We start from the raw sequence: 17,683 nt of genomic DNA, 5'->3' as shown, positions 1-17,683 counted from the left end.
TGCCCTCTGGCCACCGCAGCTGCCATCAGGTCTGAGCTGCTTTTTAAAACCTTTTTTCTGTTGACCCCAGCCTTTGCCGAGTACATCCTAATGGATCCCAACCCGGAGTACGCGCCGCTCTTCAGTGTGATGCAGGAGAAGATCTACATCAGTAAAATCGTAGTCGAGTTCCTGCAGGGCAACCCTGACTCAACCTATGAGGACCTGATCAATAAGATAGAGGTAAGCAGTAGAGGTTCTTCATGATCTGGGACTCATGCCAATGTACACTCAGCACAGAGATTGCTAGAGAACTCATGTCTAGAATGAGCAAAAATTGCATTTCAGTTTGATTCAACAACAGTTTTGCTTAAGCCTAAGAGCAACTTCTGATCTTTTTCTTAAAAGACCACTGTGCCCCCTTCTGTGCTCAACCTGAACCGGTTCACAGAGGACTCCCTCCTCCGGCACGCCCAGTTTGTGGTGGAACAAGTCGAGAGCTACGACGAGGCGGGGGACAGTGATGAGCAGCCCATCTTCCTGACGCCCTGCATGAGAGACCTCATCAAGTTGGCTGGTGTCACACTGGGAAGGAGGTGAGGACAAACAGAAGGCCCAAGACCGACAAGGCGGGTGTCCTGCGTGCCCCTGCCCAGCCCATTAACCCTGTGGGAACCTCTCTCTCAGGCGAGCAGAAAGACGCCAGACCATCGGGCACTCTGCCAGAGAGAAGGACAAAGGCCCCACAAAAGCCACCACCACCAAGCTGGTCTACCAGATCTTTGACACTTTCTTCGCAGAGCAGATTGAAAAGGATGACAGGGAAGATAAAGAGAACGCCTTTAAACGCCGGCGGTGTGGCGTCTGTGAGGTAACCTGGGCTGGGCTCCCCGCAAAATCAGAGGAACTCACTTTCTCTCCCTGGCTTCAGACTCTCACTGCTCAAACGTGACCTGGAAAATGGCGTCTGGGAGAAAGTTAGCGACCTGGGGCCAGGGGAGGTGCATGCCTCCCGGGACAAATACCGGCAGAACAGCTGCTGAAACAGGCATGCTGGGCACCTGCTGTTAATTCCACTGTCGTTGCCTGAGGAGCCTGGCCTCCAGGTGGTGTTGGCTCTGCCCGGAGGCCCAGCTGTGAGCGCAGGGCACGTGGCTCCCCGACAGGTGCTGTCTCCTCTGAGGGGGGACGTCCTCGCCAGGCCTGCCTTGTCTCATGGTGTAACTTCCCAGGAAAGTGGGACTTTGTCTGGCTTAGGCTTGAGGCCTTAAAAGACCTCTCTTTCTGTGAATTTCTTATGTGTTTTCTTTGCTTTGGAGGAGTTAATCCCTGCAGTCCTATTATCCTGAGATTAGAAATATTTTGGCATCTGTTACAGGCAGACCTCATTTTATTGCACTTCATAGATACCGTGTTTTTTGTGTGTTTGTTTTTTCACATAAAAGGTTTGTGGCAACTTGACCTGGTGTTGAGCAAGGCTTTTGGCACTCTTTTCCAAAAGGATGTCCCTGTATCACAGTTTGGTAGTTCTTAGAATGTTTCAAGCTTTTTCATTACCTTTGTTATGGTGACTTGTGATCAGTGATTACAACTCTCTGAAAGCTCAGGTGATAGATAGTTAGCATTTTTTAGCAATGAAGCATTTTTCAATTAAGGTACACATGTTGGTTTTTTTTAGACATAGGTCCTTGCACACTTAATGGACTACAGTATAGTGTAAACAAACTTTTACATCCACTGGGAAACCAGAAAACTCATTTGACTGACTCTATCGCTCTATTTGCCTTAAATTCTGGTGATCTGGAACCGAACTCACAATGTCCCCAAGGTATGCCTGTGTTTGACCTTTTTTTGCATGAAAACTTAAACATACAGCAGCAGCTGCCTTCGAGCCTCCCTGTGTTCACACTGTCGGCTGGACTCGGTACCCTTCCTTCCACCCCGAGTGGAGCCCTTACCGGGAAATCACACATTCTCACCATTCTTCTGGTGGTTTTATTTTTTCATCTAGCATTCATATACTCAGTGTTTATAGCTTGTAAAATCTTAAATACACATAACTGGCATCATTTAGAACTATTGGGTTGATACAGGTAGATGTAGTTACCTCACTGACTTGTCCGTAGCATGTCACTATGTGATTATCCCAAGTCAGCTCTCAATGATGGGCAATCTCAGTATTATAAATAATGCTGTGATGATGTCCCTGAACAAGGCTTCTTGGGACTATCTCTAATATAGAAGTAGAATTGCTGGGATGGGGGCTACGTGCTTACCTCTGGTCTAGAAAACTGCCTTCTCCAGATTGGCGGTTCCCACTTACCCTCTGGGCAGTGTGAGCTCTCGTTTCCCCATGCCTGTCACACCACCATGAGTCTGGAAGATACAAATATTACCACCTCATGCCTAACCGTTAACGTCCCATACTTCAAATGAGGCTAAATACACAATTCTTAAAAATCATAGCTCACTGAAAAACTGGTTACTAACTTTATTGATGGTCATTTGAGTCACTTCTCCCATATTTTTTAGGTCTGTCAACAACCGGAGTGTGGGAAGTGTAAAGCTTGTAAGGATATGGTTAAGTTTGGTGGTACCGGACGGAGCAAACAGGCCTGCCAGGAAAGGAGGTGAGGTTCGGCCAGTGCTTGCTCTTTAGCAGAGGAAAATGCCAGCTGACGGAGATGCGGGGACAGCTGGGTCACGATGGGCGGAACAGGCAGGATTCCTTTGTCTCAAGCTGTCCCTGGACCTGTCCCTATTACTTCACGAAAATAGCCTCCATTTTTCCACTTATAAAGGGGCCTTGCTTATAACACTGACTTTGTAGGTGTCCCAACATGGCCATGAAGGAGGCAGACGATGACGAAGAAGTCGATGACAACATCCCAGAGATGCCATCACCCAAAAAAATGCATCAAGGGAAGAAGAAGAAGCAGAACAAGAATCGGATCTCTTGGATTGGGGAAGCCGTCAGGGTAACCCCCTGGGGATTGTCTGTTCCGAGAAGCAAGCTGTCTCCTGAGCACCACAAAGGCGGTTGTCTTGTGTGCCCAAAGACTGTTCCCCAAATATTCCAAAATGGGCATCAGACACAGTTGGAGGGGTGTTGGGCTGGTTCCCCGTCAAAGCTTGTTTTGAACAGAGCCGTCACCACCCCCTCTGGCCTGGGAGGGGGTGTTTTCAGGGCCCTAATAGCTTGCCTCCCCGTCGTGCTGTGGTCGCGGCTCCTTTTCCAACGTTGGAGAGCAGAAGTTCTCAGGGTTGCTTCCTTGATGTCCATAAGCCAAAAATACAGTTGTGTCAGCTCACTGAACAGGCATGAGGCCTGCCCCCTGCCAGGTGCTGCTCCAGGCCTGGCCGGGGTGAGGCCCCCACCCTGTGGTGCAGGTGTGCCAGTGCAGGGGACTGGGGGGTACAGACTGCGGGGTGGAAGGCGGCTCCCCCAGGAGGCGGCATCTGAGCTGAGACCCAGAAGGTTGGAGAGGTGCCATCTGCATACAGATCTGGGGAAGAGCTGGGCAGAGGCCCCCAGGGGGGACCAGCTTTCCTCCAGCAAAGGAGGGAGGCTCCTGTGGCTGAGAGGAGCTGGGGGTGGGGGTCGGGTGGGGTGGGGTGGGGTGTGGCCTAAAGGCCATGGTGACCGGTGCTGTTGAAATCAAGTGCTGGAGTCCGATCTGCTGACACGGGCTGAGCTGACTATGGGAGGATTAGTGGGTGCCCTTTGCAGGCTTCCAGCCACAGGAAGTGCATGTTCTGTGCAGTAGCCAGACTCATGAATGAAATCATCTGAGTTATGCCTTATGTGAAGTTAATGGGAACCTGCGGCTCTACCTTCATCCCATACTCTCTTGAAATTAACCTCTCTTGTGTTCAGACTGACGGGAAGAAGAGTTACTATAAGAAGGTTTGCATTGACTTGGAAACCCTGGAAGTGGGGGACTGTGTCTCTGTCATTCCAGATGATTCCTCAAAGCCGCTGTATCTAGCAAGGTGTGTACCCTTCCCTGTGCTTGACTTCAGCATGTGAGGGTAGGCAGTTAGACAGACTGAGTAGCAGTGGGAGAAGGAGGGCAGACCACCGCGTCTCCTCTCAGAGACCGTCCTGTCTCCCTTAGACCAACCCCTTTTGCGGCTTAGCATAGACCGTAAGCAAAAGTTACAGGTTGCCAGGACAGGCCCAACTTTGGAGCATGCGCACTAAAGGAAAACTGTCTGCTCATAACCCCGAAGCCATTGTGATATCATTATAATACCATTTGCATGTGGTTTTGCCCCACCGTCCCCATGGGAAGATGGCAGACAACAAGCATGCGCAAGGAGGAACCTGGGTGGATCCGGAGGGTGGTATGGTAATGACAGAATGGGGGGCAGAGCAAGTCACCCCCATAAAGACACAATACAAAACTCCGTTGGCCGCTCCCCACCCTGAGGGTCAGTCTGCTCCTCTGTCTCTGGCGTGTACTTTCCTTTTGTTTTGCTAAATAAAAAATGCTTTGCGGTTATAACAAGTCTCTCGACTGAATTCTTTCCTTCGAGAAGACAAGAACCTAGGAATTCCACAGTCCACAGCCTGCTAACAAGCACAAGCTTTCTCTTGAACAAGTAGGAGTTGCCTGTTTTGTGCGAACAGCAGCTCCTGGCCCTAGACTGAAACCAAAAAACTTACAAGTTCCCCTCAGTAGACTCGGTCCAGATCCATCAGTCAGATTCACAACTCTTCCCTTCCCCTCGTCTGGCTTCAGGGTCACGGCGTTGTGGGAGGACAGCAGCAACGGCCAGATGTTTCACGCCCACTGGTTCTGTGCTGGGACAGACACAGTTCTCGGGGCCACGTCAGACCCCCTGGAGCTGTTCCTGGTAGACGAATGTGAGGACATGCAGCTGTCTTACATTCACAGTAAGGTCAAGGTCGTCTACAGAGCTCCATCAGAGAACTGGGCCTTGGAGGTGAGTGGCCGGCACCCCTCGCGTGTGCCCCTCCCTCGCTGTGGGGTCCTGGCTGACCGTAGTGGCCCTGTCCCCACAGGGAGGCATGGATCCGGAGGCCCTGAAGGCGGAGGATGACGGGAAGACCTATTTCTACCAGCTCTGGTATGATCAAGACTATGCGAGATTTGAGTCACCTCCAAAAACCCAGGCCACAGAGGACAACAAGTATAAGTGAGTGCGACACTGTGCTTCTGAGTCACTTTAGCCTCTCATGTGCTTCTGTCCGGTGGATGGCTTCCCCCTCCCCACGCCCTGACTGTTCTCCTTGCTAAGCAGAGACCAGCCTGACTCGGTTGCATTTGCCTCAAGCAAGCGGATAGCCTGGTAGGGCTGCCTTTACGAGGAACTCTGGTAGCCAGGAGCAGGATGCGCTCTTCCCACTTTGGCCTTTCTGCACGTGCCTCAGCATGTGCGCCACTGATCTTAACACATGTGCTTTTGCTGCTTTGGTATTTCACTCAAGTGAGACCTCTGATTCTGTTTTGTTATATCTGGCAGGTGACTGCTTTTGGGAGGCTGGCTTCCTTTTTGTTTTTTTCCATGTTGCATGCCCCATGCCTGCTCACCATCTGTACCTCACCTGTTTTGACTATAAGGTCTGGTGCCTCTAGAGCAGCAGTAGGACCAATGGGGCAAAGGACAGGAGGTCTCTGAGATCTGGTGCTTATCCAGTCAGCCTGGGCACATGCTTTCTCTTGACTTTTGACTGAGTCCCTTCTCAAGGCACTCTCCAGCTCTCCTTGACAGGTTTATTAATCAGGAATCACATTGGATTTTACCAAATAGCAAGTGAGAGTTAATGGGATGAGGCCACTGTGACATTCTGAGTTGCTAACTGAACCACCCTCTGCATTCTCACTTGAGGTGTATTCTTACCATGTTCTAGACTCTTGTTAACATGTTAGGGTTTTTATTTCAGATTTGCAAAAGTGGGGCTGGCTTATCACTTTCCGGTGGTGTGTGTATCTCTGGGCTGTGGTCCCCAGTATGTGCTTTGAAAGTCTGAACATGAAGGAGCTGGCTTTCCTAGACTGTACACCTCTGCAAATGTTTTTCTCTTGGTCTCTGGAGTCTCTGGCTTAAGCCCGCGGTTGCCGTAGTCACTCCTGGCCACCTCAGGGCCTTTCGTTTCTGCCCTTGACTCCTTCAGGTTCTGCGCAAGCTGTGCCCGTCTGGTGGAAATGAGGCAAAAAGAAATTCCCAGGGTCATGGAACAGCTCGAGGACCTGGACGGCCGGGTTCTTTACAGCTCGGCCACCAAGGATGGCGTTCAGTATCGGGTGGGCAGTGGCGTATACCTCCTCCCTGAGGCCTTCACCTTCAAGTGAGTGCCCTTTGGCCCAGGCCAGGGCCAGCCTGGGGTCGGCTTTGTGGTGACCCTCACCCTGCACCCCAGTGCCGACTGCAGCCTGAGCTGTCTTATGAGCATCTGAGGTGATCAGGTAGTGGCCAGCCATTAGTGGAGAGTGACTATAATTCCTTTGCAGAAGGATGCTGTAAATTCTGTGAAAGAAGGCAGAGAAGCCACTGCCTAGGAGTACCAGGGCCTGTGGTGGGCCCCTGCCTAGCTCTGCTGTCTCTTGGCCACAGTGAGGCCTGGGACAGAACCCACCTCCTCTCAGTGTCCCTCTGTCACATGGCAAGGGGAGCAGCTCGCCTGCCAGGCTCTAAGGACTGAGTCAATCAAAAGAGAAGTCCTTAGCACAGTGCCTGGCTTAGGGTAGAGTTTGTAAGTGTGAGTTACAATCCCCGTTTACCAAAACGTGTCAAAGGACTTCTTTGCATATTGGAGGCTTGGGGCTCTTCAGGAGGAAACCAAAGCTGCCAATTTCCCACACTTGAGCCATTCTGTGTTCATTCTAAGAACCAGCATGTGGTTGAAACTAATCAACATTTTCCAAACTTCTGTTTCCCGACTTGCAATTCCATTTCCCAGAGTCCCAGTTGGGACCCAGTCCCCATGCTCAATTCAGTTACTGTGAATTACGGAACTCGGAGAGTAGGGTCCTTCCCGCCTCGCGCAGGCTGCACGTGGCCCCCCAGCACCAGTTGTCCTTGGCGAGCAGGGGGAGCACTCCCCTCAGTGTATTGACCAGGTGTTCCTGGGACAGCAGAAATGTTGGCACAGGAGGTCAGAGGCTTGGAGCCTGTCAAACCATTGAGGGCAGCTGCCTCCCTGAATAGCAGTCTTCAGAGGGTACAGCCCCGTGGTTTTGGCAGCCAAGTCAGATGACCAGCCTTACCACAGTAGTCGGGGCCAGATTCAGCTTGCCCAGACTGAGTCTCCTCATGGACCTTGCCAGCATCTCCTATAGATGAGCACTTCCGTCAGGGGAGCTCAGGTTATGTCTCCATCACTACCCCAGAGCCTCTGAGGTTTGCCTCTGACCTGTGCTGTGTGTGCGTCATGGTTCAGCAGGGTGCTCAGCCTGCTGGGTCGCTTAGGACCTGGGCAGACAGAGCTGCTGCCTTCTCAGAAGTTGCCAATCTGAGCCAAGGGAAAGCATGGGGGAGCTCTCCTGACAGTTAGGCGTGCTCACCCGGAAGTGCTTGTGTCTTTCTTTTTTGCTCACACTTGAGTAGAACAAGTCATGTGCCACCAAAGATGGTCCTGCCTTGTGGCTGGGAGCGGGGAGCATTCATACGGCCTTAGCAACTACTATAGCCAGCCTTGCACAGGCAGAGAATGCTTGCTTTAAACTGGATGAAAATTCACTCTTTCTCTAAATCTTAGGGCACTTAGCTGCACTCGTTTATAAAGTGTTTGAATTTCGGGGGTTATTAGTATTGGTGAGCCTGCTAAACTAGCTACTTCTCAAGGTTTCAAGTTTGGTGCCCAATGTTTGCTTTTCTGCAGCATCAAACTGTCCAGTCCTGTGAAGCGCCCACGGAAGGAGCCTGTGGATGAAGACCTATACCCAGAACACTACCGGAAGTACTCTGATTACATCAAAGGCAGCAATTTGGACGCCCCTGAGCCGTACCGGATTGGCCGCATCAAAGAGATCTTCTGCAGCAAGAAGAGTAACGGCAGGCCCAACGAAACAGACATCAAGATCAAACTCAACAAGTTCTACAGGCCAGTGATGGTCTCGCTCTCCCAGGAGGCAGCAGACTCTTCTAGAAGGCTCTGCCTGAAACGGGGTTATAACATGGCACACGTGGTGGTGCTTTAAGAGTTAAGAAAAGGAAGTTGTTGTTCCAGTTTTCTGATTTGGTGGTGCTGACAATGACTGTGATTGTATTTCATAGCCGTGCTTTTATGCCTTTATTTTTAAGCTGCAGAGTTCTTCCCAAAGGAAACCCTTAACCAGAAGTCTGAAGTGTGATAGTCAGGTGTCATGTCCCAGGCTCAGAGGTCCCCCCAGAGAACCTTAAGTCCATTTATGAGCATCCAAGTTCTATCCCGTCCCCTGGTCCCTCCCTGCCGTCAGCCCTACTGTTCTTCCCAGGCCCCTTCCTGTTTCTTGGATTTTTCTACGTCGATGCTTTTCCCCAGGTCTTGGTTTCACTTCGTCTTTTCCTGGGACCCTGACTGGTAGTGCTTAGGAGCTAACAGGAAATATCCCTTATGGATGGGTACAAAGTTGCTGTGCTGCTTAGTTAATGTCAAAGATTTTCTGAAGTCTTTGTAATAATCAGTTATAATAACAGGAAAGAAACAAGAAGTCTGGCTGGTACAGGTGAGAGAAAGAAGCTCTAGATACGCCTCTTAGCAACCAGCAGGCAGGGCCCGTCTGCTGGGCCTGCAGTCACAACCAAGAAGAGCTAGCAGACTGCTCACTGCATTCATGTCAGGGAATCTATTGGTTTGTAGCATTCAGCGCCAACTTGGGGGACAGTAATTGAGCTGACCCACTGGGGGGTCATCTTCACCCACCTGTTTGGAGCACCCCCAGGACTGGTGCATTTTAACCCGCCACCTGACCGAGGCTAACAGTGATCCTTCTGCTCACAGGCCAGAGAACACGCACAAGTCCACCCCCGCAAGTTACCACGCAGACATCAACCTGCTTTACTGGAGTGACGAGGAGGCCGTGGTGGACTTCAAGGCTGTGCAGGGCCGCTGCACCGTGGAGTATGGCGAGGACCTGCCAGAGTGTCTCCAGGACTTCTCAGCGGGCGGCCCAGACCGCTTCTACTTCCTTGAGGTGGTGCTCTGGGCTCACTGGGCTGGGGGCCTCAGGTCATACATCCAGCCCCTGAGAAGGTGGTTTCATTATCCACAGTACCAACCTGTGACATTTGGGTTCTGGAACGTAATGCTTTTGGCTTAAAAAAGAAAATGTAACACTTGGTATCCTACTGCACTTAAACTATGTTCAAAGACTGTCAGTCAGGTGGTTCACCAGCCCGCCCGGTGCCTTAGTGTGAGGCAGAGAAAGAGGCCCCTTCCCTTAGCTGACTCAGCCCTGCCCCTCAGGCCTTTGAGCCCAGCCTCTGCCTCCAACAGATGTCTGTACAACCAATCAGTTAGCCTGATTAATAAGAGGATCCAGGAGTCTGTCGATACTAATGACTTTAAATTTGAGTGTGGCATTCCTGTGTTGGGTCCCCTTAAACTGATGCACGCCCAGGTGGCCCCAGGCCCCAGTGTGGGTATTCTCATGTTAACACTTTGCCTGTTACTACAATGAGGAGTCCAGCTTCTTGCACTAGCAGGAATCTCAGTGTCAGCCACATAAAACACATATATTAGTAGAATGTTTTCTTTCCATTTCCAGTGTAATAAAAGCCAAGTACTCTTAGTGGTAGCCAATTGCTTTTGGCCATATTTAAGGAGAAACTAAGTGGATCTTTATCAAATTAACCTCTTAAATCATCTTTGTTCGCTGAGAGACTAGTGAGTTTCTCTGCCAGACTGTTGTGGTTCTTCCCTTCTCAGGCCTATAACGCCAAGAGCAAAACCTTCGAAGACCCCCCGAACCATGCCCGTAGCCCTGGAAATAAGGGGAAGGGGAAGGGCAAAGGTACGTCCTCCTTCCATGGGGTTCTTCTCGAGTCTGTCCTTTGGAACTTGGGATGTGTGGGAACCACTCGGTGTAACAGACCAGCCTCTGATGTTACTTCCTTCTCTGCCATTAACGCAAAACAAGGCCAGCGAGGTGAATGTGAATCAGCAAGGTGTTGGAGGAGAGCTAGTGGGGGCCCTGACTTAATCTGTGGCCTTTCCTCTAGGGAAAGGCAGGGCAAAGGCTCAAACATGTGAGCCCAGTGAACCCGAGGCCGAAATCAAACTGCCTAAGCTGCGGACCCTGGATGTGTTCTCTGGCTGCGGCGGACTGTCAGAGGGATTCCACCAGGCAGGTAAGCCCGCACGACCAGCAAAACTGCATCGGGCAGGTTCTGCCTGGGAGACCTTCCTGGCTGTGGTCGCAGTTCTGACTTGAGAGTCCCATTCAAAGGGGTCCAAAGCACGGATTTGTGCCCATATCCAACAGGCATCTCGGAAACACTGTGGGCCATCGAGATGTGGGACCCCGCGGCCCAGGCCTTCCGGCTAAACAACCCCGGCTCCACGGTGTTCACGGAGGACTGCAATGTGCTGCTGAAGCTGGTCATGGCTGGGGAGGCCACCAACTCCCGTGGCCAGAAGCTGCCTCAGAAGGGGGACGTGGAGATGCTGTGCGGAGGGCCTCCCTGCCAAGGGTTCAGTGGCATGAACCGTTTCAACTCCCGTACCTACTCCAAGTTCAAGAACTCCCTGGTGGTTTCCTTCCTCAGGTAAATGGAGCAGAAGCCTCTCTGTGTCCCGTGCTGGCCAAGGGCGACTAGACAGCCAGCCCAGTGTGTGGAGTGAGCAGTGACTGGCTTAGCCCTCGCCTGACCTCTGCCTCTGGAAATCCAAGGCTTGCTTCTCACTGGGCAGGGACCTCGAGAGCTGGGAGGTGCAACTTCTGGAGAACCACATGTCAAGCATTCGGGGGCCTGTCCTTGTAGAGCAGGTCCTCCTCCCCAGGTGTGTACAGTGACCCCTACAGTCTCTCTGCCTCCCACAGCTACTGTGACTACTACCGGCCGCGGTATTTCCTCCTGGAGAATGTCAGGAACTTCGTGTCCTTCAAGCGCTCCATGGTGCTGAAGCTCACCCTCCGCTGCCTGGTCCGCATGGGCTACCAGTGCACCTTCGGCGTGCTGCAGGTGTGCTGCAGGGCAGGAGAAGGGGCATAGGGAGCTGGCGCCCAGGGGCCCCCCACCTCTGTGTCCCCCAAGAGCTGCTGCCTCCCCCGGAGGAGGGCTGGTGTGCAAGGGGCTCTGCGTTGCGTTGTTCTTGGCTCATTTTTCCTGATGCTGTGGCGGCAGCTCCGGGGCCCTACGCAGCGGTTAGCCCCACAGTGGGGGCAGTGGGTGAAGCCAGACTGGCAGAAGGAAGTGCAGACAGCTTCCAGGCCAGGAGGACTCCCCCAGGTGACGCAGTGCGTGCAAACCCCATCGCCGCCAGTGACTGCGTCTGCAGGGACAGGGACTGGGGCACCCAGAGGGGCGAGGCCTTATCTGAAAAGCAGACAGTCTGTACGTCCCGCTCAGTCACTGATGGTACAGAGTGAAATGGCCCAGAGTGGGAAGGAAGCCCGGAGAGCAGCCAGTAGGTGTCTGCATGAAGGGGTGGGTGCTGGGCCGCCGTCTTCTCTCCCTTGTGGTCACGGGCTGCCAGCTGGGGGGCAGGGCTCCTGGTGTCCTCTGGCTTCTTCTCCCCCGTAAGTGCTGACCCTGGGTCCCACGCAGGTGCTGCCGGCCTGGGTCTGACCAGTGGGAGGTGCCTGCTGACCGTGCGTGTTTCTGCAGGCTGGGCAGTACGGCGTGGCCCAGACGCGGAGGCGGGCCATCATCCTGGCTGCTGCCCCTGGAGAGAAGCTCCCCCTGTTCCCGGAGCCGCTGCACGTGTTTGCGCCCCGGGCCTGCCAGCTGAGTGTCGTCGTGGACGACAAGAAGTTTGTAAGCAACATAACCAGGTAGGTGCTCCTGCTTGCCCTCCCTACCTGCAGTCAGGATGGCAGCTGTGACATGGGACAGTCGCTGTCTGGGTCCCCAGAGGTGTCATCTGTGCTGTTGCAGGTTGAGCTCGGGTCCGTTTCGAACCATCACAGTGCGGGACACGATGTCTGACCTGCCTGAGGTCCGGAACGGAGCTTCAGCGCTGGAGATCTCATACAACGGGGAGCCTCAGTCCTGGTTCCAGAGGCAGCTCCGGGGCTCGCAGTACCAGCCCATCCTCAGGGACCACATCTGTAAGGTAACGGTGCCCCCCAGCGGGTGCAGCCCCCCTCCAGCCGTCCTGGACCTGGGCGCGTTGGTTCATGGGAACGGACATGTGGTGGGAGCAGGGTCTCAAACCACCCCTTGCAGCCCCATCTCAGTTCTAGGCCCCTGACCCAAGCCCCATCCTCTCTCCCTTGCTACCTCTCTGCCTCCTGCTTCCTTCCCTCAGCCCCCCACTGCCCGTGCCCCAGTGGCAGCAAGAGGTCCCACAAAGCCTCAGTTGGAGCTCCTGTTCTTCGCAGGACAGGTCGGGGATGGTGTGTCTGACACTGCACCCTCTGACCTCATCTCTCACTGCCAGTTCTCTGTGTGTTTCCCAAATACACCAACCCCCAGCTCTGTGGCCTGCTCCCCCTGCAGGGCTGTGCGTTGTTGTCCCCTGCTCAGAGTAGCCGTCCCCCCACCCCCCGCTGCTCTCCCCGTGTTGCCTCACATCACATCCCTGTGCTGCTGTCTTCATGACATACACGGATTCTCCAAGTTGTCGACTGAGGTCACTGTTTGTGTCCCCCAATGAATATAAGCCCCTTGGGGGTTCCTGGTTACCGTGGTGGCCTGGGGCCCAGGATAATGGTGCCCAGCCTGCACTCAGAGGCTCCCTGAGTAGGTGACAGCTGGGCCTGACACTGGCTTTTTCAGGACATGAGTGCGTTGGTGGCCGCCCGCATGCGGCACATCCCTCTGGCCCCGGGCTCAGACTGGCGCGACCTGCCCAACATCGAGGTCCGGCTATCGGATGGCACGATGGCCCGGAAGCTGCGGTATACTTACCACGACAGGAAGAATGGCTGCAGCTGCACCGGAGCCCTCCGCGGGGTCTGCTCCTGCGTGGAAGGTGCGGCTCCACTCATACCCCAGCTGTGGCTTCCCTCAAGTTTGGTGTAAAGCCACTGACCCTTAGATCCTGACTCCGAGCAGCAGTCCGGTTGGCGTGGCAGGGAGCCTGCTTCCTGGACGTCCTGCCCACTGACCTGAGTCCCTGGGCTGGGCACAGACACGCAGCCTGGCTGTCCCTGCTGTACGCTGCTGCTGAGAGCTCTGCTCTGCCACCCTGTGACCGCAGCCTCTCTTCCAGCCGGCAAAGCCTGTGACCCCGCCGCCAGACAGTTCAACACCCTCATCCCCTGGTGCCTGCCCCACACTGGGAACAGGCACAACCACTGGGCCGGCCTCTATGGGCGGCTGGAGTGGGACGGCTTCTTCAGCACAACCGTCACCAACCCTGAGCCCATGGGCAAGCAGGTGGGTCTGGGGCTCAGCTTGGGCCTGAGGAGGGACTTGGGGGCGGCCGCCGGGGGCTCCTGTGCTGATGGAGATGGCTCACCCATGCATGCGCCTGGCCCTCTCCCTGGCGCGGCTCCCCACCAGGGGCAGGTGGCCCGTGTTCCCTTGCCCACTGTACCTCTCGCCCGCAGGGCCGCGTGCTCCACCCCGAGCAGCACCGTGTTGTGAGTGTGCGGGAGTGCGCCCGCTCCCAGGGCTTCCCGGACACCTACCGGCTGTTTGGCAACATCCTGGACAAGCACCGGCAGGTCAGTGCAGCAGACAGGGCCTGCTGCTCCTGTGGCCTGGAGGAGGCCTGACCGGCACCTCGCACAGAGCGGCCCTGACAGGATGAGGCCCCTCCACCCTGGAGCAGGGTGGAGAGCAGCTCAGTTGGGGCACAGCTCACGTGGTCTCCTCTGAGGGCACCCTGAGCGCCCAGAGCTGGTCGGCTCTCTGGCCTCACCCTCCCAGGAGGGGCATGACCAGGAAGGCGGGGTCTTGTCCCAGGGGCCCAGCGTGCTTGCAGGTCAGGCCGGGCCACTAAGCACACTGGTTGCTGTTTACAACTCTGTAAATCTTTGGGCAAATTTAGCCCAAAGGAAAGTTCCAGTACACTGAATGCCCGGGAGGAGCAGATAGATGCACAGTGGTGGGAACTCAGTATCACTGAATTAAAATGAACCAACAGTTCCTCCCCGAGTCTCAGGGTAAATGTTAGGTTGGCTGTTTCTTAACTGAATGTATTGCCATCCAAGTAACGCCTGCACAGGACTCACAAAGCCAGCTGTGCCAGGTGGATGTTGCAGAGTTTTTCTAAAGCTCCATGTCAGCTCCCTGCTCTCTGGGTGGTTCTTGACACATTGGTGTTTGGCGAGAGATGGCTGGTTGGAAGGTCCGAGAGCTGTTTTGCGGGAAGGGCTTTGGAGGCTCATGTGAGAGACCTGGGGCACAGAGGGCCCTTGTCATTGCTCTGAGTGGAGGCTGGTGCTGACCCTGGCTGTGCCAAGGCAGATGTCACCCGTCACTCTCCTTCCTTCCCTCCTGCAGGTGGGCAACGCCGTACCACCCCCCCTGGCCAAGGCCATTGGCTTGGAGATCAAGTGCTGCATGTTGGCCAAAGCTCGAGAGAGTGCCTCAGGTACGGTGGGTCAGCCAAGGTGTGACTGGGCTTTGGGACTCAGGCGAGCCCCCCACCCTCCCTGGTGGCTTCGCTCCTCCCCAGGGGTTGCTGTGAGATGCAGTGGCCCAGGTCAAGTGCTTTGAACAGGAGCCTGGTGCTCAGGGAGCTGCCAGGGGAGCCTGGCTCCGCCGTCCCCAGAGCCCCATGGAGCAGTGCTCAGGCCCGAGGCCCGGAGTGGGCGTTCGGAGCTTCTGCAGCTTCTCGCTCTGCGGGCAGTAAAACCAGGCGCCTGGGCGTTCACTACGTCTGGTCTAGTGTGTCTGTAGTACTTCCCTGTTGCTCAGTGTCACATTGTACATTCACTGCAGTGACTTACCTTCTTTTTCTCCTCAGTTAAAATCAAGGAGGAGAAAACGACTGAAGACTAGTTTTACCCTTCTGCCACCCTTGTTTCTGACACCAGGGATCCCCAACGTGCACTGATGTTGTATTTTTAACATGTCGAGGTCTGTCAGTCCCATGTGTTGTACACGGTGTTTGTGGCCTTGACTGACATGAAGCTGTTCTGTGAGGTTTGCTTTATCAACTAATGACTTAGTGATCAAATGTGCAGTACTTTGTGCATTCTGGATTTTAAAAGTTTTTTGTTATGCGTTATATCAAATTTACCACTGTATGAGTGGAAATTAAGACTATGTAGTTTTTATATGTTGTAATATTTCTTCAAATAAATCTCTCCTATAAATCACCCCAGGGTGGTGATTAATGATTTACAAGGGGCTTCTTCTGGCTGCCTCTTGTACGAGGCTGGATAAGAATGGGCTCCTAAATGTTGAAGGGGCCCCACGGAGGCATTTGTCTGGAGTTAGATCTTGTGTCCAATGTGCCTTTGAGGGTGGGGGTTAACTGGTGTGACTCCATTCTAGCCAATGAGGTGCAAGTAGAACTGGCTAGTGTATCTTCTAGGAAAGCCTTTTAAAGGAACAGTCTGAGTGGGCCTTCCCCACAACCGCCATGGCCTGCAGCCTTTCTTTGCACTGGAGTGGGCTGTGATGGTGGCAGGGCAGCAGCCACTTTGAAACCATGAGGATAGACCCCCTGTGCAGTGGATTGTGGAGCAAGAAGAAAAGACTTATTAGAGCCCTGCCCTGCCATCTCCAGACAAACCCCATATTTGTTTAAGAATCTGTTCATTAGGTGGGTTTTCTGCGCTTTCAGCCTAATTCAACCCTACAGAATTCTGAGACAAACCTTTTATTTGGTCTGTCTTCAGGAAAGGACTGCCTCTGAAATGCCAACGAAGCAGACAGAGGAAGTGTCAGTCACCTGCACCCACAGCCCAGAGGGCCATCTTCACAATAAGTGACACCTGTTCCAACTCCTCATGTTCTTTCACAAATGGCACACTCGGTGGCACTTTAGCTTTCCGCTCAGTGAGTCACAGGCGGCTTAGTCATAAGCCTAAAGACATAAATGTAATTCAAATGGGAAATTAACCAAGTTCCATCAAAACAAATAAGTAGGTGTCTCCCTCTTTCTGCTATTATAACAGTGCTGTGTGAATGTTGTGCATTCTCTTCCATCACCTCCTTTGGGGAAACAGCTAGAGAGGTTCCTGAATCACTGAGTGTAGATGTCATATTTCTACTTGAGGACACGTGGCTGAACTACCCCCTCCGGAGGCGTTTCAATGCTTCTTTTCACCAACAGTTGGAACTTCCTTTTCGCCTGCCCTGGAATCCCTGTCAGTGGAATAGTGAAAATCCTGTTAGCATTTTTGAGGAGTGATTCCATACTTCCACATGTCCAGTGGCTGCCAGAATGTGTTCCCTCTCTCCATGGCAACACAGGATTCTGTCCTTGCTGGCAGGCTGAGGGGTAGATTTTCACCCTTGTGTTACTTTCATCTAGATTCATATTATCTTTACCACATAGAGATTTTATTTCTAGGCCTTAGGTTTATATTTGTTTATGTCTCTGTTTTTCAGAGCCTAGGAAGACCTCCCCTACCACAGGATCATAAACTTGTGTTTCCTTCCATATTTCCATGACATCTCATTTGAGATGTCACAGGTGAATCATTTTTGTAAGGAGGAAAATGCCACAATTGCACGTGGTAAACACAGCTTGATGTACCTGGTAAAGCTTCCCATGTCAGATTTTATTTTTTAGATACACCTTTTTTTTTCTCATTTTAAAAAGTATAGCATAAGTATAGTGGAAAATAGCTTAATGAGCCTTTTCTCCTTCCCAGGTACCTTTACTGAGACAACCGAATCCTTGTCTCCTGCCATTCTGTGCTGAGTACAAACACGTGTGTCTGTCATCTGTGCCCCAAACTGTGGCGTCAATTAAAGATGCTCTGTGCCTTGAAGGTTGTTCTATTTTGGAATGTCTGGCTAATTGACCTTTTTTTTTTTTTTGAAGTCTAACATGAAACATACAACTCTTGAAAGTGCACCTTGAATTTTGATAAATGAATTGAGCCCTATAACCCCACATTCTCATGTAGCTGTAGGCATTCCTTGGGTCCCTTGCCAGCAGGTACCCAATTCCATCTCACCTGTTGGGCTCAGCATCACCTCTTGTGTCTGGCTGCTTTTCGCTCAGCGTCATGTTTTGGGATTCATCCATGTTGCTAATGTGTATTGGTGCATCTCCCCTTTTCATTACCAAGTAGAAGGATGACCTTTAAGCTGCTTGTCAGTCTGTGTCTAGAAACCAGCCTTATCCCTCTGGGCAGTTGGTCAAAGTGAGCTGCATGTATTCATATACATGCGTGAATCCACATCTACAATATGTTTAGAGTTGGTGAATGGCTGGGTCAAAACCTCAGAATTGTCACATCCCCCCAAAATCTAGGGGGTATTTCTATAGTGATTGTTGCATTAAATTTACAGACTTCTGGGGAGAACTAATCTTCATGACAAGGCTTTCTAAGAACAAGGCCAGACCTGTTATTCAGATACTCTTTTTTGTTGCTCACAGCCTCTTCAAGTCATTGTATAGATAATGCAAATGCCCCACCACCCACTTCCCATCTGTATGGATCTGACTTCTCTAGGG

General features: G+C 52.7%; 1 protein-coding gene across 6 annotated transcripts in view; it reads left to right on the top strand.

The window, feature by feature from the left end:
• DNMT1 (DNA methyltransferase 1) overlaps window positions 1-15,365 on the top strand; it is a 39,076-nt gene extending 23,711 nt beyond the window's left edge. For 5 of the 6 annotated variants that reach the window (XM_017657819.3, XM_037006424.2, XM_017657820.3 and 2 more), the window contains 22 exons: window positions 71-222; window positions 388-575; window positions 667-850; window positions 2,512-2,609; window positions 2,810-2,957; window positions 3,857-3,972; window positions 4,725-4,929; window positions 5,009-5,142; window positions 6,122-6,295; window positions 7,829-8,050; window positions 8,930-9,122; window positions 9,857-9,941; window positions 10,150-10,278; window positions 10,413-10,695; window positions 10,971-11,112; window positions 11,758-11,924; window positions 12,028-12,205; window positions 12,871-13,066; window positions 13,307-13,473; window positions 13,647-13,763; window positions 14,545-14,635; window positions 15,011-15,365. In XM_017657819.3, coding sequence (XP_017513308.2) covers window positions 71-222; window positions 388-575; window positions 667-850; window positions 2,512-2,609; window positions 2,810-2,957; window positions 3,857-3,972; window positions 4,725-4,929; window positions 5,009-5,142; window positions 6,122-6,295; window positions 7,829-8,050; window positions 8,930-9,122; window positions 9,857-9,941; window positions 10,150-10,278; window positions 10,413-10,695; window positions 10,971-11,112; window positions 11,758-11,924; window positions 12,028-12,205; window positions 12,871-13,066; window positions 13,307-13,473; window positions 13,647-13,763; window positions 14,545-14,635; window positions 15,011-15,045 — 3,404 coding nt within the window. In that variant the 3' untranslated portion in view covers window positions 15,046-15,365. Of the gene's footprint in view, window positions 1-70; window positions 223-387; window positions 576-666; window positions 851-2,511; window positions 2,610-2,809; window positions 2,958-3,856; window positions 3,973-4,724; window positions 4,930-5,008; window positions 5,143-6,121; window positions 6,296-7,828; window positions 8,051-8,929; window positions 9,123-9,856; window positions 9,942-10,149; window positions 10,279-10,412; window positions 10,696-10,970; window positions 11,113-11,697; window positions 11,925-12,027; window positions 12,206-12,870; window positions 13,067-13,306; window positions 13,474-13,646; window positions 13,764-14,544; window positions 14,636-15,010 lie in introns of those variants that run through there. The other variant, XM_073220185.1, reaches the window with a different exon arrangement.
• The last annotated feature ends 2,318 nt before the right edge of the window (window positions 15,366-17,683 follow it).

This window comes from Manis javanica, chromosome 13, assembly GCF_040802235.1.
Source record: "Manis javanica isolate MJ-LG chromosome 13, MJ_LKY, whole genome shotgun sequence".
NCBI classification, from domain to species: domain Eukaryota; kingdom Metazoa; phylum Chordata; class Mammalia; order Pholidota; family Manidae; genus Manis; species Manis javanica.
The sequence above is the reverse complement of the archived record's forward strand: the minus strand, read 5'-3'. Positions and strand labels throughout refer to the sequence as shown.